Source organism: Pseudonaja textilis, chromosome 1 (genome assembly GCF_049901715.1).
Source record: "Pseudonaja textilis isolate UNSWEBS1 chromosome 1, rPseTex1.2, whole genome shotgun sequence".
NCBI lineage: Eukaryota > Metazoa > Chordata > Lepidosauria > Squamata > Elapidae > Pseudonaja > Pseudonaja textilis.
This window is the reverse complement of record NC_141990.1, coordinates 307,199,128-307,221,688: the sequence shown is the minus strand read 5'-3', so window position 1 is coordinate 307,221,688 and position 22,561 is coordinate 307,199,128. Positions and strand designations below refer to the sequence as shown.

Below are 22,561 nucleotides of genomic sequence, written 5' to 3'. Positions count from 1 at the left end.
TACCACCGCAACATTCAAAGAAGATTGACAGCTGTTGAACTTGCTTTCTGTTTTTGCCAGCTCCCTCCTACTTCAGAAGCAAGAAACTAACCCAGAGGTTTATTTCAGTTATTCTGTAATATAGGACCCAGTTAGTTGCACAATAATGATCTTGTAACAAGAAGCACATTCCTAAATCAGGAAAATGCAATTCACCAATGACCCAGAACAGATGCAATATGGTAGAATAGAAATTGGCAATAGAGACAGTATTATCCTGTGCTAATTTCTATTCAGTTGTGATTAAAGGTTTTAACACACAGTGAGTTATCTTGTATTTAGTATCTCCATGTCAGAACCAAAATTCAAAATGGGGACTTCTGATTTGCAGCCATTCTACGATATTCTACTGACCTCTTGGTCAACTAAGGTGATATCAGGTCTTATACCCTCACAATGATGCACGTAGCGCAGAGAATTCCCAGGCAGGTCCCCTCTTAGCAAGATGATGGCATTTGGAGGCATGGAGGACAAAAGATTCATGGCAAATCGGTGAACAATTTTGTTGTTACTTTGGTCACAGACACTGGTTCCAAAGGGAAAACAAAAACAAAGAAAGATTTGTCAACCTATCAAGCAAACATTCTGTTTTCAGTCCAACCCCAGATAGCCACATCAACTACAGCATTTGAAAGGAAGGATGCTATGCACAGGAGAACTTTGATGATAACAATGAGCCATCACACACCTCAAGTGTGCTGCAATGGATAAAGTGCTAAACCTGAAGCACTGTGTACCCAAATTTCACTCCTACTCTCAAGCAGAAAACAAAGCACCCCATTCTTGTATCATCACTTTATTTCAAAACTAAATTCAAAAACCAACAATTCATTCTTTAAAGATTTTAAAAAACGATGGTGATAGCCCAAGATCCCATTTGGAATTAGACCCAACTAACTTAAGAACAAAAAATGACCAAGATACAGAAGTTTCTCCTACTGGTTTGCTGATAAATTGCACATTTTTCTGCCTATAGTAGCCATTTTATGATTAGGAATCTTCCCTAGGGAAGGTACCTCTTTTTATTCATGTCAAACGGCTTGCTCTTCCAAACATACTAAGCCCCTAGCATGAGAAAACACTACTAAGAAAGTAAGACTGACATGAGGTTTCATTAATCAGAGCTAATGTTAGGATACAAACGCTTAAGATGCAAACTATCAGAAACTAAATAAGCAAACCTCTTGCTCCCATTGATGAGTCAGTTCATTAAAGGAAAGCTGTGTGTGAAATTTGAACCTTTCTTTCCTTAAGTGCAGAACAGAAAGACAAGCTGCTTGTTCTCAAGAAGCCGCATCTATTTATTCCTGGTTCTGAAACATTCTATTCCTAAGCTCAGTAAGTTACTTTACACTGGTTGTCCTTACCATGGTCAAAAAATAATGAATAGAATAGAATAGAATAGAATAGAATAGAATAGAATAGAATAGAATAGAATAGAATAGAATAGAATAGAATAGAATAGAACAGAACAGCTTTATTGGCCAAGTGTGGACACACAAGGAATTTGTCTTTGGTGCATAAGCTCTCAGTGTTCATAAAAGATATAAAAGATGAATCATGATCATAGTCATCATAAATACATTCATCATGAATCATAAGATACAACACTTAGTGATAGTCATAGGATACTAAATAAGCAATCAAAATCATATCAGGAAACTAAATAAAACAATATAAATCGTAAGATACAAGCAACAAAGTTACAGCCATAAGTAGAAAAGGAGATAGGTAATAGGAAGAATGAGAAGAATAATAAGTTTACTAAGTAGTTTGACAGTGTTGTGGGAATTAGTTGTTTGGCAGAGTGATGCGGGGAAAAACTGTCTTCGTGTCTAATTGTTCTGGTGTGCAATGCTCTATAATGTCGTTTTGAGGGTAGAAGTTGAAACAATTTATGTCCAGGATGTGAGGGAATATGATAGAGAAGTGCAAGAATCAAATCCCCAGCTAGACACTTTGGGATAAATCTTTGCCTACCTCAGGAGATAACAGAAGACAGAACTTGTTCTATGTACATATGCGCTGAGTAACTTGGGGGAATGGAGAAGAAAAATATATGGACGCTAGTGCTCAGTCCACTAAACATTATTAACTGCTGCCTCCCTGTTAATTACCTGTAATTGGAATAGATTTGAACAGTAACAAGAACAGCTGCCAGAAGCCATTCCAAACTGTAAATCATTCTGCTGTTTCCAATAAATATCTCGCCAAGAAAAAAGAGCAAAGAGAAGCCAAAGCCAGCTAGAACGACAATCACTGCATTGCTTTGCATCCAGAATCGCTCGACCTGTTGAAGAAAATATTGTGGTTTTGTCCTGTTCTGGAAGCGTGATGGTTTGTTGCACTTTCCCCAACATTTCTCATGCCTGTGAATGCAGCTTTTAAGAATACGGTGCCTCTGGGGCAATGTTTCCCAACCTTGGCCATAGCCAGGGATGTGGACTTCAACTGCCAAAATTCTTATTAATGGTTTCCCTGGCAGTAGAATTTTGGGAGTTGAAGTCCACAAACCCAGCAGTGGACAAGATGATAAATACTGTTCTAGGGGATTATGGATTTTGAAGATGATGTAGCCCATCTAAAAGGTGCTTTTATTTTATTAAATTTCTAAACCGGCCATCTAACCTAAGTGATTCTGGGTGGTTTACAACATCACTTTCAAATTGGTTTCCAGCTTCCCCAATGTTAAGAGGATCAAATAGCAGGAGCATTCTCTGCCAGAGACCTCAGTGAAGTGTTGTGATCCAAGAGAGACCATTTGAAGCCAAACAGGCAAATATCTGAGCCTGGAATAAAAGTACCTTTTCTTTGTGTGCTTCCCGCTTTTAAACAACAATGTTTAGAGGCTGTTTACAATAGCATTGAATATGAATCTGCAAAATGAAAGCAAGTTTCTAAAATGCATGGTACCTCCTTCTAGAATCCCACTTTTGTTTTTAAATTTAAATGATCCCTTTTAATTAAGCAAACTCACCACCCCCTTAAACAGGGGCTTTGAAATATCCAAATTTGCCCTCCAAGCAAAGAAAAAAGAGTATGTCAGTAACATTGATGTAAACAGCCAAATCAACTGTGACTTCTCTGTCTTCGGCCTAAAATGAAGGAAAAATATAATTTGAAAACTTTATAAAGACAGTTTACACAAAAGGAACAAGAAATTGCAAAATGAATAAAGCCTATTACTTACATTATTCTACATATAACACAAATTAAAAGCAGAGGTGAACAGCAGTGATGGTAACTGGAACAAGTCATGAAAAATAAATTCACATACAGTTGTTCTCCAACTTACTGCCTTCCAAGTATGTTTATACTACTGTTCTGCTACTCCCAACTATGGCAGAGAACATGATTTGGGCACGGTTGTTTTAAAGAAATAAATGAACAAATTTTTTCAAAGTTATTTTTTAAAAAAAGATAATTGAATATAGCAAATATACTGAATTTACCAAAACAAAAATTGAGTCTGAATTGAAGATGATCCCACACCCCAATTTAAGAGCAGATAAATCTACATCTGTCTATCTGCATGCCTGGGCAAACTCTTCCCCATTTTCTTAATCTAGGGTTACCAACTCTATATGAAACCAATCCTGAAGACTTTGCCTTCTACAATAAATTTATGTGACACACTTGTGTGCATACAAAAATGTGTGTGTATGCATAAACATATATAAACACTGCCACCAAAAGTTATAATCTAAAAAAGGCAAAGCTGGACACATACATGTCTGGGAGAAACTTAATTCAGTCTAACTTTCTGGATGTCCAAATAAATCACCAAGTTGGAAATACTTAAGCCTGAAATAAATCCCAGTACCTCACTGCGCAGCATACACATGCCACAATCGCAAAGACCTGGACAACGAGGGAAAGCTCCATCTTCATGTGGGTCACCTGAAAACTGCAAGGAAGCCAGAGAACAAGATTATTTGGCAACTGTGATGACAGCAAAAGTTCATGGGAAGATGAAGGGGGCACGCACTATAAAATCATCTGTTGCATAAGAGCTAACAGGCAGATGTCAGAGCATCTGGCAAATAACAATAGCACTTATATGCCACTTCATAGTGCTTTACAGCCCTCTCAAGCCATTTACAGTTTCAGCATATTGGCCAATCTGGGTCCTCATTTAACTGACCTCGGAAGGATGGAAGGCTGAATCAACCTTGAGGCAGTCAGAATCAAACTGCTGGCAGTTGGCAGAATTAGCCTGCAATATGGCATTCTAACCACTGTGCCACGGCTCTTTGGATGCTTTCACGATGCAGAGTAAAAACACTGGATCAGACAGGGATTAGGAGCTTGGAAGGGAAGTGCTGAGCTCTCGTCCTAAGATCCAGTCTAACAGCACACCCAAACAGGGCCTGGTCATATCTGTTCTCCCTTTTTTCAATATTTGCTTGAATCTGAAATGGCTGGGGTCCACTAGCTATCACAATCAAATAACTCACAATGTCACAGGAGAATAGTTATTTCCATCCATGTCACTTTCACAAGTTCACCCCTAAATTCATTCCATCTTGTTATTGCAAGCCATCCTTTTTAAATCCACACTTGCACTTGCATTTGTTTATTTTACTCCATTTAGAGATTGTTTTTAATGGAAAGTAAGATACAATAGTTATTTGTAAAAATATACATTTAAAAATGTGTCTTGTTCTTTCTGCTAAGATCTTGAAACATTTGGGATGTCGTAAAGGAATATAGGATGAAGATCACAAGACAGTACTTTCCCCAAATCTTTTAAATCTTCCATTGCCTAAAGGACAAATTAAAACTACAGTCTTGCACCCACTTACTGCAAATAAGCTCCACTGAACACAACAGGAAATGTTTGTGTCAGATACGCTTATAATTACACTATAATCCATACAATTTGCATTCACTTACAGCAATACATCAGTCGTACTGGATCCATTTTCCAATTTTGCCTGCACAGAAAAGAAGAAAATCAGCATTATTTATAAGTGTATAAGTCTAGCTACACCGTCCATTTTGGTTAATCCAACCGGCACCCAGAATCTGGAATATCCATGCAGTTCATCAGGAACAAGCAATTCTGAGCTATGACAAGGGGGGTTCAATCACTATCTGGCCTGCAACCACACTATGCAGTGTTAACTTAAACAATGCATTATTCAAACCAACAACAATGGCTCTGCAGCAAAATATTGCAGTTAAGGATTCCTGCTCAGAGCTCCAGCCATTCAATTGCAGCCTTTTCCCTTTATATACAGTATATAACCCCTATATCTTCAGACAATGAAGACTGAATATGCTCAGTTCTGACTTGACAGTTTCAGGATTTTTTCATTTCCTTTTACTTCCTACCCACCCAACACATACCTATTTATAGTCCTGAAGACCTGATATCACATGTGCCAATCATTATGGGACAGCTACATGATGACAAATGGTTGAAAATGGGTTCTAGATTCCCAGTTAATAGTTGCTTCATTACTTTGGTTTCATTAATGCCAATAAAGGGTTGCAGACAACTGATGAACCACGTGCAACCACGATAACGTTGTACAAGATTGCAACTTCTACCAGTAAAACAACCAAGGGGACAGAAAAATTGATGGAATAATTTCCTGTTTATAAGCACCATCCCAGTTCAAACAGAAATTATCTGAAATATGTTCTGGCTGTCATGCGAATAAACCCTGCCAGCTGCAGATGGCCAAAGGCTGTCATTTTTACTCACCGAAAAGTCCTAAGTCAGAAAAACTGAGAATCCACTGAATATTCATGCCCAGATAGACCCGAAGCTGGCTTGACTGCTGCAATCAGACTGGCCTTCACACACAAAACACCCCTTTTGGGAAATGCTAATACCAAACATAATCCTGTCCGACGCCTGAGTTCCTCTGATCACTTCAAGACAAGCTACACATCAATTATGTACTGTAGTAAGTTTAAAATATCGCCACCAACTTCAAAACATAAAAGCAGTTAAGATGCACCTACCTAATATGAATTATACAGTTAGCGTACAGGGAGGCAGCGCAGTTTAATCAGGGGTGGGCTACGGGGGGTTCGCAGGGGTTTGGGAGAGCCCTTAGCTAAGATTCTGTGCACTTTGGAGAACCCCCAAATCCCACTCCTGACTGGCCCCGGCCCTCCCTGGAGTCCCCATGTGGCCCAAATGCAGGGCGTGCATGGAGGCTCGGGGAGGGTGAAAAACGGGCCTCCCAAAAGTTCAGGAAGGCCATAAATGGGCCCGATTCTGGCTTCCTTTTCGCCCTTCCGGAGGCTCAAGGAAAGCCTCTGGAGCCCGGGGAGGGCAAAAATGCCCACCCCCCACCCTGTGGTGCAGGAGGCTGACTAGGCCATGGCCACCATGGCCACGCCCACCCAGCAACCGGGCTGAGAACCCTTTGCTAAAATTTTTGAAGCTCACCCCTGAGTTCAATAAACCACTGGAGTTTATGGGAAGTTCAGGTCCACCAACAGGAAGTGTAGTGGGTGACCAGTTGCTGTCAGGATTCCAGTGATTGCCCTAATGAAATCATGAGCCTTGAGCCAAGCTTCAAAAGAAACCAAAAGATTTATTAGGAGCAACATGTAAAGCATTGCTATGCCTGTTTACAGTCTCTTGCTGCCTTGTCTTGGCTCAGCCCACCTAAGAAGGTTGGCAATGGGATACGAAGTGGATTTCTAGGGTAGGAGGAAAGATATGATACAGATCTATACAGCCTTCACGTTCCTCTGCCAAAGGAGAGTTCCAGGCTGCCACTGAGTTGCATTAACCTTCATGTTAAATGAAAATGCCATGACTTGAAACAGCTGGAGGGGGATTTAAATGATTTCTCCAGTCACCAAGTGATTACAGCTATCCTAAGGAACAGGTGTGAGGACTATTAAACCGCAAGTGGCAAATAACAAAAACGGCAATAATTTGAAATCCCTTCTGCCTTTTCAGAGCCTGACCTGTGAGTTGAAAAGACGCAATATCACGCAGGTTTAGTATTTAAGAGGAACTTTGTTCTTAAAAAAGGAGAACTCAAATTTACCAGGCTGAATGTGCCATACTCTTCCCGGAGAAGATGGGTCATAAATCCTTTAAAGCTTGTCTGGTCTCCCCAGGTCCAGCGGGCTTTATTAAGGTAGGCAGAGATAGGCAAGTAGAGATAAGGCAGACAACCAGCCAAGAAGCAGAAACTTAACTTCAGCGCATTGCTCAGGGTCAGCTCCTACGCACACAAAAAACCATTTTACAATATTACATGAGTCCTCTGTTGCATTAAATTGCTGCAACTTCAAAAGGGCTGGCAAGTGGACAGAGAAGAGAGAAATCTTATCTTAAGCTAAGCTTCAGTTGGCCCCGATCTTCAGGCAAGTTTTTAAAAGATGGCTTTCCCACCCCAGATATTGGGCCAAGATAATAGATGATCCCACCTTCTGGGAGAGGGACTTAAGATTGACTTTTGCCTTTTTAGTATCATTCCTTAATTTGCCATATTGTTTTAAAATATATCACCCGGAATTGCAAATATGTTGAGTTGGATGCTTAGAGTGCACAAATCTTCTAAATTAGGCAGCAAACAAGTAATATACTGACGCATAGAGCTGATATCTTCATTTGCATGGGGAGTCTCAAAACATGATGTTAATAATGGCATTCTCCGTAGATTACTCGTGGAAGATGACATCACCCTGATCCTTTCTGCATGGCAGGAGGCAATTTCAGGCTGAAACAAATCGTATCTGAGGCTCCCAAGGATCACATCACTGGCACCTTTGGCCACTGAAATTAAGCCATGACAGGACCAGATAGCAGAAATGCTGCAAAGGGAGATTAAACCACTTTGCAATGATTAAAAAGTGGGTGGTTTTTGATCAATGCTCCCCACCACAATAATTAAATTAAAATCTAATGTCTTAAAAGTTTAGTGCTGATCTTCTAAAGGCCATTACCAATTGGTACATCCATATGTAGAGGGGCTGAAGCTTTCTCAGCAGCATCTGTAGATGGGGAACGAAATCTGCAAGGTGGCAGGAATGGCTTTGTGATGGATGTCTATGGAGATTCTCAGTGATTCAGATCACGGTTGCCAGCAATTTCAGCAGTTCCAAAAAGATTCCACACCCATCTGCACTGTTCAGGTGGCCCTGAGATAAACCCCCAAGCAGCCTCAATGACTCTCTGAGAGTGCTAACAACCAGATGACTGCAAGGAATACAAATCCTTCCACCTTCGGTTAGAACTGAAGAAGCTTCTTGGATGAGAAGTGAAACATCTCAAGAGGGAAAAAAGTCCGGTTGCCTTTTGAAAAAGCATCTTTGGGACATTGTGATGGATGTTTCACTCCTTTTGTATGTGCAATGATGTCACATGCACATACAAAAGGGTCAGGATTACAATCACAATACTCTCCATCTTGCTGATTTTTGACATCCTTGCCTTTATGGAAGCCCATGGGCCTACACTTAGGGGTACCAAAAAGAGACAACTAACCTTGTGAGAACCATGGATTACACAGGGACATAATCTGAGTTAGCCAATTTAAAATATTAAATATTATAAGCTCAGGGTAGAATTTATAGTGATATTACCGTAACGGTCTCACATAACCTTTTCTGAGAGATTCATACTTTTAAAAAATTCTTGAGAGGTAGAAAAGAGTAAAGCCATCTTTTTTTTCTGTTAAAATGAGTGGCAAGTCATCATGACCACATGACTTCTCTCATGGAAGAGCACATGGACCAACCAAGGATACTGAAGTGGAGTAACCACTAAATGTGATCTGCAAAAAGCATTAGCTGCAGAGTACATCTCCATTTAGGAGTGCTTTTAAAAAGGGAATCCAGTGGCCCTTGTTTCAACTCAAACAAAAAGACCAGCTTTGGAATCTCTAAATATACAACAAGAGGACGAAGACGTTATGAGCCCTGGTGACGCCGTGGTTAGAGTGCAGTACTGCAGGCTACCTCTGCTGACTGTCGGCTGCCTGCAATTTGGCAGTTCGAATCCCACGAGGCTCAAGGTTGACTCAGTCTTCCATCCTTCCGAGGTGGATAAAATGAGGACCCAAAATTGTTGGGGGCAATATGCTGACTCTGTAAACTGCTTAGAGGGGTCTGTAAAACACCATGAAGTGGTATGTAAGTGCTAAGTGGTATCTAAGTGGTACTGCTATCTCAATAAACTTTTTAGGAAAAAGAAAGGTGACCTTGGCTTTCAGTTCTGCTTTTGCAGACTTGTTGAGAGCCTTCTTCACTTTCCGTTCCTGATTTGTAAAACAGAATTTGTCCCAAAGGTGCTTTTCAAAAGGCAACTGGGCCAACTTGCTTGGTTTTTTTCCTTGAAATATTACCCTTTTCATCCAAGAAGTTTCTTCAGTGCTAGGGACAACCATGACCTGGATGATTGAGAATCTCCATAGGCAAAGCAGAAGCTGATTCTCAAACTGAGGCTGAGCATAAAGATGCTTCCAAATTGCTACAGTGGCAGCTAAGAACTATAACACCAAGTAGTGTAGTGAAATATATTGCACATATTGCACATTGTTCAAAAATATAACAATTCTACCATTAATAATATAATACCCCAAAGTATTTGGAAGTGTCAATGTGCTCCAAACATCATCTTTAGCGACCAACAGATTTTCTTGTTTCATCTCATTTTTTTTATATCAACATATAAACATTAAAACAACCAGAAACGGACATGCTATAAAAGCATCTTTATTTCAGTAATGTCTTTGAGTTCTAGGGGCCCATGGAAACATCTTTAGGAAATAAAAATAATGGGCAGCTGTAGAACTACACTTTGTTTGGAAATCCGCTATCAAATAAGAAAAAGGAGAAACAAGGCACATCCAGGCAGGCAGCAAAAACAGAAAGAGTAGCAAGTAATTCTGTGAATGAGCAACCTCCAAACTTTCTCTCCAATCTTTCTCACATACAGATAGTTCTTGGTTAAAGACTGCCCTGTTTAGCAACCCTTTGACGTTACAATGGTGCTGAAAATGTATCCTTATGACTGGTCCTGCATTTATGACTGTCGCAGTCTCATAAATGAGATTTGGGCACTTCACAGGCGCTTATGACCATCACATGATCACCATAAGAGTGCTTCACAACCAACTTCCAACAAGCAGAATGAAGAAGTTTTATGCAAATTTATGCAGTTTTATGCAAATTTATAAATTTGCATAAAGGATGTTTTGCCTAACAACCGCATCACGTACTGATGGGGTTACCAGTCTCAGTTTTGGTTATTGGCGAAGATGACTTACTTGTATTCTTAAAATTCCAACTCTGCCTTTTAACTCAAAAAGAGTTATGTTGCAGTTATTTTTCTCATCTCCACATGTAAAACAGACAGATGCAGACTTTTGATTAATTCTGTATCTTTCCCTATTTATTATTATTGCTGTTTGTTGTCATTTGGAACTGCCCATTGTTCTTAGAGTTGGCCAGATTGCGGGAAGGAACTGTCCAAGCATGTTTCTAGACTTCCAAATACTCACACGCTCCCTAAACAAGCGAGAAGAAACCCACAAAACAATGCAAAGCACGTAGATCACAATGGTATGTTGGTTGCACATGCTAAGTCCACAAGAGAAGGCACCCACTTTACAGATCTGCAAAAAAAGAAAGGAAAACATAAATTCTAACCATGGACTTAAATTGGTTTTTCAAATTGTTTTTCTTCTTGCAGTAATTCTGGGGCATGGAGCAGTTTGTTCTCGCTGCAGCATCTGCAGGGGTGTTCAAGGCTGAGATACACATCCCAAAAGGTGGAGCTTGCAGCATGATGGCCCAATACTGTGTTTGTCCCTTGGACAAAAGGCAGCCAAAGCTGTGGAGGATGACCACATCTATTCACATGGCTCCCTATTTACAATTCCAGAAGCCAAAAAGTGACCTTGGCTGGTCTCATAAAAAGGTACACAGGTTAGTACTTCACTGGGATTATGAGAAAATCCAAGGGTTGTACAATAGTAGACAACTAGAAGTTATCTTAGGTGGCCAGAGATTGCACACAGTATTTGGGAAGGAGAACTGAGGGCTTCAGTGGCTAGGCTGAAGATTGTAGTAGCTGTGATCTTATTGCTTTCTTAGATTGGAAGGGAAGAGTGCAAAACTACACCACAAATTTGGGACAATCATGACTGAATGGCTCCAAGGTTGAAAAAAACAACTTGTTCTGGAGCCATGTACTGTCATGTGTTGCCTATCCTGTCCTGGGTGAAAATTCTTCCTCCATCCCGCAAACTGGGCTCCCATCTGCATATCGGGGAGGAGGGAAGGGGAGAGATTACATTAAGAAAGACTTCAGGAAGCTACAGCTCTAGCAAAGAGAAAGTTCCCGATTACACCCAAGCTCAACTTGAAAAATTACTTTGACTCACACCAGTGGCAGGACGATACACTCACCTTTCTTATGAAGAGCCCCACATACCTCCATTTAAAAAGACCAGTGAAGGGGAAGGACTTTAGGCCAAGATCTTGCTACTGCCAATGAAAGCTACAACTTGTCCACTTCCCAACCAGCATCTGGCAAGTTACAACCCCAATATATTCCGAGAGTCCAAGCATGAGGAACAATTGGCTTAAGCCACCCTATGCAGTTTAGTCCTACTCTCCAGAGGCTTAAGGGGAAGGGAAACCACTCCTGAAACCTTTTGATCCAGAGTAAGGTACCTTTGATCTCTCTTTTGCAGTTGTTGCTTCCTCGAATTGCACAGAAAGTGCCATCAGCAGCCCCACAAACAGATTGTTTAAGCTGAAAACCTCTGCTGTGATAGACCATTGCCATGTTAGACGGGAAAACGAAAACATCCCCACAGCAAAGATTCCTGCTGCCTGCGAGCCAGAAAGCCTGCAAACATAGATAACAAGAAAATGCATCTTTTCCTCCATTATTACTAGTCCTCGCTCATCAGAATTAAATACAAACAAACAGATGCCACCTTCATGGTGCTTCTCCTGCTATCACCCCAAAACCCATATGGTAGCATCATGGAAAAAAAATATTTCTTTTGGCAGGATCTCACCAAAGCCTGGGCTGCTGGCATATTTTTTTAACACTTGAATTTTAAATTAATAACTAATTAGGTTGTTATTACAGAAGAACAGCATCCCAAGATACTGATAAAACTACAGAAGCTTCACACATGCTAGAACTACAAAATACTATGAGACAAGGTGCACCGTAAGGCAATTCGGTGCACCTGTCTTTATTAGCTTCTATCTAGATTAGAGTTTTTCAGCCTCAGCAACTGTTGTGTAGATTTCAAGCATGCTGGGTGAGGTAATCTGGGAGTTGGAAGCCCACATATCTTACAGCGGCTAAAATTCAGAAACACTAATGTGGAAGTCTCCCTAAGTGCACCAGCGTGCCTACCATCCCTGTCCTATTGTTTCTTTTTTATTTTTCTTACATGTATCCATTTCATGTATTCATAACTATGTTTATACTTATACTTGTTATCTTATAATCGCTTGACAAAATAAAATAGATAAAAAATAAATAAGCGCACACCGAGTCAGCTCTGCACTTTCTGGAAGCTGAACAAGGTTGGTCCTGCCTTTGTCCTTGAAGGGGGGAATTGCCAGGGACCACCAGAGCTGCTAATTGCCCTGGAAAGTTGAAAACAATATTGCCCTGGATATAGGCCAAGGCAAACCAGATCCATGTTGCCAAGAAAACATGGACGTGATAATGTAGGACTAAAAACCAAGCCCTATGAGGAGAGGCTGGAGTGGCAAGGGAGGCTTAGCCCAGAGAAAAGCTGTTTGGAATGGAATATAATAACGCTCCTCAATATGGCTGAAAGGAGCAGGAGAAAATAAGGGCCTCTTCTTTCTTATTTCAGAGAGCTGGATATGGAATAACGGATATAAGTTATACCGGGAGTGGGAGCAATTACCTCAGTCAGTGTTTCTCAACCTCATCAACCTCAGCAACTTTACGATGTGTGGACTTCAACTGGCTGGAGAATTGTGGGAGTTGAAATTTACACATTTTAAAGGGGCTAAGGTTGAGAAACACTGGTCTAGAGTGATGGGGGCTCTCACTCATTGGATATATCCAAGCATACTGCCATTGTCTTGAATTGTTCTAACTCAATGAATGTTTGCTTTGAGCAGAGGTTGGATTCAACTGTCACTACCAATTTGATGAGCCCATGAAATGCCTTTATGCCAGAAACAGTGTGCCTAGATACTGGAACTACAACTTGCACAAGTATTATAAACAGTATTTTTATTTAGGATGAGTTAACCTGTAAGCCAGGGATTCCCAACCCCCGGGTCGCAGCCCACTACCGGGCTATAGAAGTAGTGGGTGAGCGCGAATGTGCAGCTCCACCTGTCCAAGAGGCAGGGGTATGTGGCTGCTGCTCGTGCAAATGGAGCTACACACACACATACACACACACTTACCCACCAGCCGCACATAACCATTTCCAGTCCTTCTCCAAAACCAGAAAGGTTGGGGATCGCTGCTTTAAGTCACAGTATAAAGTTTTATTTTTCCCACAACAGCAACAAACATGTGAGGTAGTTGGGCTGAAGGAGGGATCTTCCCAAAACCATCCAGTCACTTTCTGTGTGCAGAATCTGGGTCTCCTCGATGTTAGTCCAATACTTTAAATCTGTTCCACACTGGTCTTATTTGTTTATGGGAATTAGTCCCAAACATCTCTATATCAAAGTTTTAACTTTATTTAAATTCAAACCTCAAAATATACTTTTTTTTCACATGAAATATTGTAGTCTAAATACTTTTATACAGACTATAGACACTGAGACAAATATAATAATTTATTCATGCTTATTTACATAGAAAAATTTTTCCAATTCAAAATTTTCTGAAAAGCTTACAAAGTTCAATGTACAGAGCTATGCATATTTTGTTTTTAAAGGTCAGAAAGAAAATATGTGAAAATTCAAGAGTGATAAAAATAGTATTCCTTCGTACAACATTAACCACAATATATTATTCACCGGCATCAAATTTGGTGATATCCACTAATTTACACAGTTACCAAGAGGGGATGAGTATTTATGGAAATCCAGAATATCAGTGGCTACTTGATGGCATTTACATCTCTGGAAACATGAGCAGGATATTGTGAATACCACTCACTAAAGACTGTTTGTATTAGTAAGCTTCCTAAATGCATCTGGTTGGCTGTTATTCGTGGTAGAATCTGACTAGACGCTCTGTTGGCCAACCCACATAGCTAACACTGCAAAGCTCAAAAAAAAGCTTCAATGATCACATTGTTTCATTTTCCAAAAAGCTGAAGTAAGGACAAGAGGATCACCTCTCCTAGATCTGATTCCAACCAACAGATCTAAAAAAAAAAAAAGCCTTTTCGTGTTGAAAGTTTGTTATACGACAAATTTACTGCAATTAACAATCTCAGGATGCAACAAGCACGAAAACATGTTATTCCCATATATTCTGGTAAGGGTTGCTGGATGGCTCCATATAAGAAATCTTGAAAGGAAGCTTAATAGAACAGAAGCCTCCTCAGTCCCAAGCTATTAAACGTATTTAAAATGTATTTATTCTGAATCCAAATAGCTCAGGGCAAACTTTCCTTAGGGAAACAATAATCTTCTATTTCACAAGTAGAGAACAAATGGGGGAGAACTAGAAGTCTTAATGCAGGGAGATGAATATGATTTAGTGGGCAATGGTGAAACATAGGGGGAGGAAATTCATAAGTGGAATGCAAGGATTGAATACATCAGTACAATGCACTCCACATGTGAAGGTGTACTCATGCTTTGATATCCAGAAATCTGAGCACAAATAACCAGTATTTGAGAAAAACACAATGGAAACAACAAATATGTTACTTTGAAGTTGTATTATAGATGACTGGAACAGGTAGGGCAGGGGTGTCAAATTCATGTCGTCATAGCGGTATCACGTGACATATCGGGACTTTTTTCCCCTTTCGCTAAATCGGGGCATGGGCATGTCCACTGCGTGACGCATCTGGCCCGCAGGCCTGGACTTTGACAGGCCTGAGGTAGAGCATCTGGATAATATTCTTCTGGGCATTAGTTTTCAGAGAGGAAACTTAATAATGAAACTTTTAACTACACTGGTATGGAATGGACAACTGTCATGACCAGGACTGCAAAGCTCCAAAAATGGTCTTATTGTTCTCATTTTACAAAAAGCTGAAAAAGAATTAAGAGGATCATCTCTCCTAGATCTGATCCCAACCAATGGAGAAGAGCTAGCTGAAAACCAGAGAAGTACTAACTGGAATCTTCTGAACAGATATTCGCAATTTAAATGAAGTACAATTGAATCGGGGGGAGGGGGGGGAGGAAGTGGGGGAAGGGCAGCTTAGAAAATCATTCTGAATCCATATGGAATTTTCATCAGTGCTAGGAGTTAATGCCCACTCTGGCCACGCCCCCCTCGCCCCTCGCCCAGGGTCAAACACAACCCTGATGTGGCCCTCAATGAAATCAAGTTTGACACCCCTGCACTGAGCAGAAAAACTGACAACAGGAGAAAGCAGGAACCCAAGCCATGTAGCAAGATACCTGAGGAATTCTTGATAAAGTTAAAGTTAAATCTTTAGGAGCAGACCAGTTACATTTAAGAGCCTTGAAAGAACTTGCAGAAGTCATCTCTCAGAAATCTTCCTTGGTTGGATTTACTAGCCCTGTTCCTTAAGTTATCAGCACAGCCCTACCACATAAGTCCTAAGGGGGTAATAGTCAAGAGAAAGATATATAATTGTATGTGAACGACAAACAGGTTTAGCACACCAAAATTATTTTGGCAATAACTGTTATCTGTTGAGTGTTTAGCTTATTTTTACTTCATGAAAAGAAAAAACTATCTGGACTAATTCATGGGTGATTAGTTGAAAGGCAGACAGACTGCAAATCTCTGAAATATTATATACAGGTAGTCCTCAACAGCGACAATTTGAAGTTCCAACAGCACTGAAAAGGGTGACTTATTGCCATTTTTCACTTATGACTGTTGCAGCATCTCCATGGTCACGTGATCAGAATTCAGATGCTAGGAAATTGTTTCATATTTATGATGACTGCAGTGTCCCGGGGTCACATCATCACCTTTTGCAACCTTCTGACAAGCAAAGTCAATGGAAAAATCAGATTCACTTAACAACCATGTTACTAATTTAACAACCACAGTGACTCACTTAACAAGTGTGGCAAGAAAGGTCATAAAATGAGGCAAAACTCACAATGATCTTGCTTAGCACACAATGGGATCAATTGTGTTCATTAGTCAAGGACTAGCTGTATATTTATATTTGTCTGACTTTATATAGCCATTTGTTGCTGTTCCTGCTCGTCACCTTCCCAAAACTCTGTATAACGTTCTAGCCACTTTCTTTCAAGTCTGGGAAAATGTCCCGGTAAAGCTAAAGGGAAACTCCAACCGGGTTTACAAAGTTTGGTTTTAGCCTGCTGCATTTTTTGTCCTGTTACACCTCTCTTGGTATAATCCAACTAAATGCTGCAAATTCAAAGCCCAGAAATGCTTTGGGGAAAATATAGTTTGGAGATAATTACTTTTACCTGAATGCTCCTTTACGGGACATTCCTGAGAAGTATTATGTAAAGTAAGGGCACCATCAAAATAGACACTGCTGCAGTGAAATCCACTTTTTCCTGGGCAGAAGTGATGAAAACGATGTCATCAGATGGGGTTCCTATACCTCTACAGGTGGCAGTGATCTCTCCAGGCAGCCCCGGAGGCGTTATGATGCCCAGTCCATCATTCTAAGACGCAGCTTCTCATATACATTTGAAACGCCGTCTTTTTTTCTGGCACACTTTAAGCAGAGCTTGGATGCCAGTCACAGAACAGAAAAGGTGAAGGCAGAGAGGGAGGAAGAGAGGAGAAGGGGATGAACTTGGCAGGGAACAGATTTAGCAATTTAAATGTTTTATAAGTGGGGGAGGGGTCCCCCCCGCCCGATAATTGAGGAAACTTTTCATAATCTGACATTTGTTAAAAAACCCAGCAACTTATTAGAAATTATGCAGCAGAGTAGCTGTGGAAATATGAGCTCGCTTCACAATTATGAAGTGGCGCTCGGAAGCCCTGGCCTATTGTGAGAAGTGGCATAAACCCCACAGAGGGCCTATCAGCTCCCTGGCAGGCAGGGGACTGCTCCATTGAAAGCTAGAGATACAAGCTTCAGGGCAAAAACCTGGCAGCTCCCTCCTGACCCCACAATCCCCTACTGCTGACAGATCCAAGCTCCATAGCAAATTAGACCTTCTCACATTACAATTGCAGAAGACAGATTCCATTAGCGGTATCTGAAATTGAGTGGAGAGCAGCTCCGTTATCAGACCTGACTCATAAGCGGTGCTATTAATCAGAGCTATGATAGCATTTATATATTTCAAGCTATCTGCCGCGGCTGTGATATTCTGCTACAAAGGGTTGATGGGACTTAGGGAAGGGAACAATGGAGCTTTCTGGGAAAAGCAGAGTAAATCAAGAAAGTCTATGACTTCCACACATTCTGAAGGGATTGTGGTTTACATAAATTTTCTCCCAATTGGAGACTGAGCTCTTCCTCATCTTACACATGGGATTTAGTTGTCACTCAATGGGAACAGCTGTGAAAAGGTGAAGCGGCCCACCCTTCAGAATATCGCCTCTGCTTTTAAAGCAATTAACCCATGAACAGGAGGATACCTGGTGATATCAAGAGGATTAGACTAGGCAGTGCTTTATTAACATTTCCTTGAACTAATTCTAGCTCTGACTAGCTGTCATGAAAGGGCTCTTCAGTCTTTCTCTTTTAATTTTATTTTAAGGAGAGAAAGGGAATAAGTTGGCCTGGTTTTTTTTTCCCCTCTCCTTCCCCTCCATTCGCCCACTTTCAAAATGAGGCTCATATCCTCAAACCTAAACTGTGTCTGTTTTTTTAAGTAACTGCAAATTAGGATGGATGGGGGTAAGATTTATTTAATGTAACTCTTAAGTCTAATTCAATGCAAATTTGCTTCAAGAAAAATCTCTCTCTCTCTCTCTCTCTCTCTCTCTCTCTCTCTCTCTCTCGTGTGTGTGTGTGTGTGTGTGTGTGTGTGTGAGAGAGAGAGAGAGAGAGAGAGAGAGAGAGAGAGAGAGAGAAGGAGAGAGAAAGGGAGAGAGAAAGGGAGAGATCAATTAGCCAAAAGGTTAGGGTAGATAGTCACCTAAAAGAGAAATTAATACAAGAGCTTTCTGTAGTCTTTTATTCCACATCCTTGCTTTGTTAAACTTAAGAATGTTACTTTCATTTAAATATGAGCTTCTTCAGGAATTTTTAACAGCGCTTGCAATACACCAGAAAAAGGCCTTTATCTAGAATAATCTCTGAAGAAATGTTTCCAAATATACCTTTGGAATATGCTATAATCTTTTTAGGTACATCATTTTTAATTTTCTGCTTCCGATGGTATGGGATAATAGCCACAAATGCAACCTTTGAAAGGAATAAATTCTCTGCTATGGATAAATATTTCATCTTCTCCTTACAGGTAGTCCTTGTTTAGCAACTACCTCATTCAATGACTGTTTGCAGTTACAACAGTGATGAAAAAAATAACTTTGTGAACAAGCCTCAGATTTACAATCTTGACAGGTCTATAAAGCAAAGGAAAGTTGAAGTAAAATCAGAAGCAAATTTGTTGCTTCACTTATCAACTTATCAAACACGTTTTGGCCCCTAACGTGTTTGCTAAAGGAATACAATTGTATTGATAATTAGAAGTACAAACTCACACACTTGGGACAGTTGAAAACCTGACCAATCACTTTCCCTCACAGTAAGCAGGTAAGAACAGAAGGAAATTGAGAGAAGCATGGCACAGAGACATCATTTAGTTCACTAACAAACCCTCTGCCAAGAAGGAAGAAAGGAAGACCACAGTCCTGTGGACAGAAGTCCTAATGGTAGAAGAAGCACCAGAAGAAAGCCAAATGTACTGTAACGCCTCACCTGAAATTTCCTAAGGTTAAAAAACAACCAAGAACTAAGGAGAAAATTCCTAACATTAAGAACAATTAACCAGTGGAACGAATTGCCTTCGGAGGTTGTGGGTGTCCTATCACTAGAGGCTTTTAAGAAGAGACTGGACAGCCATTTATCAGAAATAGTATAGGTCTCCTGTGAGAGTAGGGAGTTGGAGCAGATGATCTCTAAGGTCCTTTCCAACTCTGTTACAGTTACAGAAGAGAATAAATTGTAACGTCATCCTATTAAATTTGAAATCTTCATGTCAAAGAACTAACCAAAGATGTAACAATAGGGTTCAAATGACATACTCAGATATGATTTCTTAGCAATATTTTATTGATTGCATGCCAATGGTTGGGTTTATACAACTCAGTGAATTACAAATGTATGAAATCTATTTTGGCTCAGAGTGATGTGTGAATGCACCCAATGAGAAGCAAACTTTCATTTAGTAAGTGAACACAATTCAAAGGCAATTGTGGCTTAAAAACCACAGTAAATTATAATGTATTTTGTTCTGCCTTGACTTTAAAGATTAGTCTTTCCCCATTGTTCTTCATTCACATACATGCACCCAACAGAATGTTTATTATTCCTTTTGCTTCAGACTTCGGCTATGTGTGTGAATGTGTGAACAGCCAAAGAATCTATTCTGCTTAGCTGGCCCTGTAAATCCTTGCTGTTATACAAAGCAAGCTTCATTTACAGTCTTCAAACTTCCACTTCTTTTGCAAGAAATAGAAACTAAAAATTAAAACAAAAGCCAGAAAAGCCTTTTTAAATTTGTTTTTTCATCTCTCTACATTGGCTCACAACTGCATCTTTTTGAAAATAAAGTAGAGAGAATTTCATAATAGGGCTTGAGTTACAGCAAAAAGTTACGCATACTTTCAATTTATGCTTATATCCTTCTTTTCATCTGTTAAGCAAACATGAAAATGTTCTGATGGTCTAATATCTGTTACGCAATTCCAAATGTACATGGAATGAATGAAAATGCCATTTCTCAGCATCCTTGGAAAATGCTAAATATACCGCTATAACTGCAAATCCTTAACAAGAGATTTATTAAACAATGACAACTTAATTCTGAAAAATGCTGGCAAGACATTTTTTTTCTTTTTTGCTATTTGGGATATAATGTCTATTTCTCATCTGCTAAAAGTGATAACGCAAATTACCCACCGCATCCTCCCCAGCTAAGAAGAAGCAATCAAAACGTCTCTTACATAAAAACATGACATTTTTTGTCAGCAAAATAAGACTTTCAGATTTCAGTAACACTCCAACGCTTTGTCAAAACTTCTAAAGCCACAACACAAAAAATGATGTTTAAATTTTATTTCCTACTTTGTCACAAAGAAACAAATAATCAATGCATCCACGTAAATCAATGCCATATAAACTGTGATTTCACAAGCAACCAAATTTTAGAGAAGCAAAGGGCAGTAGAGAAGAAATATCTCATTTTAGAATTGAGCAATACAGAACATTCCCCCACAGCCAAAATTAAAATCTTCAACCTTAAGGGAGAGAATTAAAAGTATCTTTTGAAAATTATCGATTTCAGACAAATATAGAAGGAAATTGGGAGGCTTTAAAAAACACACACATCAAATAGGAAGGGAAGAGAAAAAAAAAGCTTTGCTACCTGGCAGGATTGAAATTCTGATTAGAAGAACAAAGTGTCAGAATTCACTTAACACTAATCCACATGTAGAACAATGTCCTCCTAAGCAGGAATGAATTAAACTACAAGAGTGTCACCCAATTAAACATTAAAATGAAACTATCGTGATCTGCAAACAACATGAAACTTAAGTGATGTCTCAAAACAGATGCCAATAAAAGGAACAAATCTATTACAAGAACTGATTTACATAGCGTATAAATGAAGAAAACATGTAGTCGGGAGAGGCGGTTTGTTTAAGAAACAAAACCCACAACAATCCCAGCTGTAATTCTTCACTGTACTCCACTGTTGGTGCAGAAAACCCACGAGGACGGTGTTATGTACAAAGAAGAAAAAGGTTTTTAGAAGGTTAAGTTCAGGTCACCCGACAAATGAAATTGTAACAACCCCGAGTGACACTGTATAATGTCTTCTTCCACTGAATCAATAGGCCACTCTCTCCACAAATTGTCATAGAGATGGCTTGTTCCTTTCTGTAGGGGGCTGTATTGTTTGATGAGACAACCGATTTCCCACTTGAACTGCATTGTTCTTGAAGAATGCATCCTTTATGATTTTGGCATCTTTAAAAAAAATTAGAGACATCTGTATTCACAGCATCTATCGAGATACAGAATGGACAGGGGGTTTTTGTCGTCCCACCTACCTCCCCACGGGTGGGGGGGGAACCCTTTCAAGTCTTTTGGGGGGATTTACCTCATCATGTAAAGGTTAGGAATGTCTGAGGTCTATAAATTTGCCCCAGGATATTTAGACCTCGGTGAATTTTTCCAGTTAAAATGATCTGTCTAAACCATTAAAGTAGAAAGGGAAGGAAGCAACTCTTCTGACGTTGAAAACAAACTGGTGAGCCATTCCAAAGGAACCTGAACATCCTTTGAATTTTTATTTGTTTAAGAAGAGATTTTCGCAATGGGCGTGCAAACAGCAGCTGCCATCTCAAGGCAGATTTGACAACCAAATCTGAAACTATATTAGCAATATTTAAGCATCTATAGTGTTAATGCAAATTCCTTTGCAGCATCACATAGAGTTGGCACGATCTATAAACCATTGAAACTCACAGTACAGCCAGCAAACATTGCTGGGAGGGGATATTTCCAGCCCTCAAAATCAGAAATGCTTGCACAAATATTTATTTCTGAAGGTTTAGAAGCCTGCTTCCCTCCCTCCCTCCCTCCCTCTCTCTCTCTCTCTCTCTCTCTCACACACACACACACAGCATAACACAAAGCCAGGCCAGCAAATGGTGGCACCCCCAAATCAGGAACTCTAAACTCTCTCAGAAAATCAGTAGATGCATATTAACCTATCTTTGTCATTGGCGGGAGGGGGGGGGAGGGAGGGAGGGAGGGAGGGAGGGAGGGAGGGAGGAAGGAAGGAAGGAAGGAAGGAAGGAAGGAAGGAAGGAAGGGAACTAGAATTTTCTTCTACAACTTTCAAGTATGCCTCCAATTTTGTACAGCTTTGCATTCACGATACAGGTCCAACTAAATATTAATGGCATTTACTTTTAAACTCCCCACCACCACCAATTAATTTGCCTATTTTTTCACCTCCCATGAACCAACCGAAATGCAACAAAAATTACCCCACTTCCAATGCCATTCCTTTGCAGGTTTCAGCCTGGGAACTTAAAAGGAGTGAAGGACGAAGGTGGATCGCTTCAAGGAGCAGTAGTAGTTGGAATGCATTAAAGATTAATTTAAATGAGTTCAATACGATTTCCCCATCATCACGTCCACTAATGGAATATTTATTCTTCCCTAACATATATGCTCAGTGCTGTTACTAACTGACAAAAAGCATCGTTGCCTTGAGAGAGTTTCTGCTTTAA

At 40.0% G+C, this 22,561-nt stretch overlaps 1 protein-coding gene across 9 annotated transcripts in view; it reads right to left on the bottom strand.

The window, feature by feature from the left end:
- Window positions 1-22,561, bottom strand: part of TMEM260 (transmembrane protein 260) — a 61,789-nt gene that overhangs the window by 25,159 nt on the left and 14,069 nt on the right. For all 9 annotated transcript variants that reach the window (XR_015741214.1, XR_015741212.1, XR_015741213.1 and 6 more), the window contains 8 exons: window positions 11,701-11,878; window positions 10,524-10,637; window positions 7,062-7,241; window positions 4,936-4,976; window positions 3,863-3,946; window positions 3,017-3,134; window positions 2,157-2,329; window positions 394-565 (listed from right to left, as the gene is read on the bottom strand). Coding sequence is in view for 5 of the 9 variants with exons in the window: in XM_087922412.1 (XP_087778538.1) it covers window positions 394-565; window positions 2,157-2,329; window positions 3,017-3,134; window positions 3,863-3,946; window positions 4,936-4,976; window positions 7,062-7,241; window positions 10,524-10,637; window positions 11,701-11,878 (1,060 nt within the window). In the remaining 4 variants the exon portion in view is untranslated. The remainder of the gene's footprint in view (window positions 1-393; window positions 566-2,156; window positions 2,330-3,016; window positions 3,135-3,862; window positions 3,947-4,935; window positions 4,977-7,061; window positions 7,242-10,523; window positions 10,638-11,700; window positions 11,879-22,561) is intronic.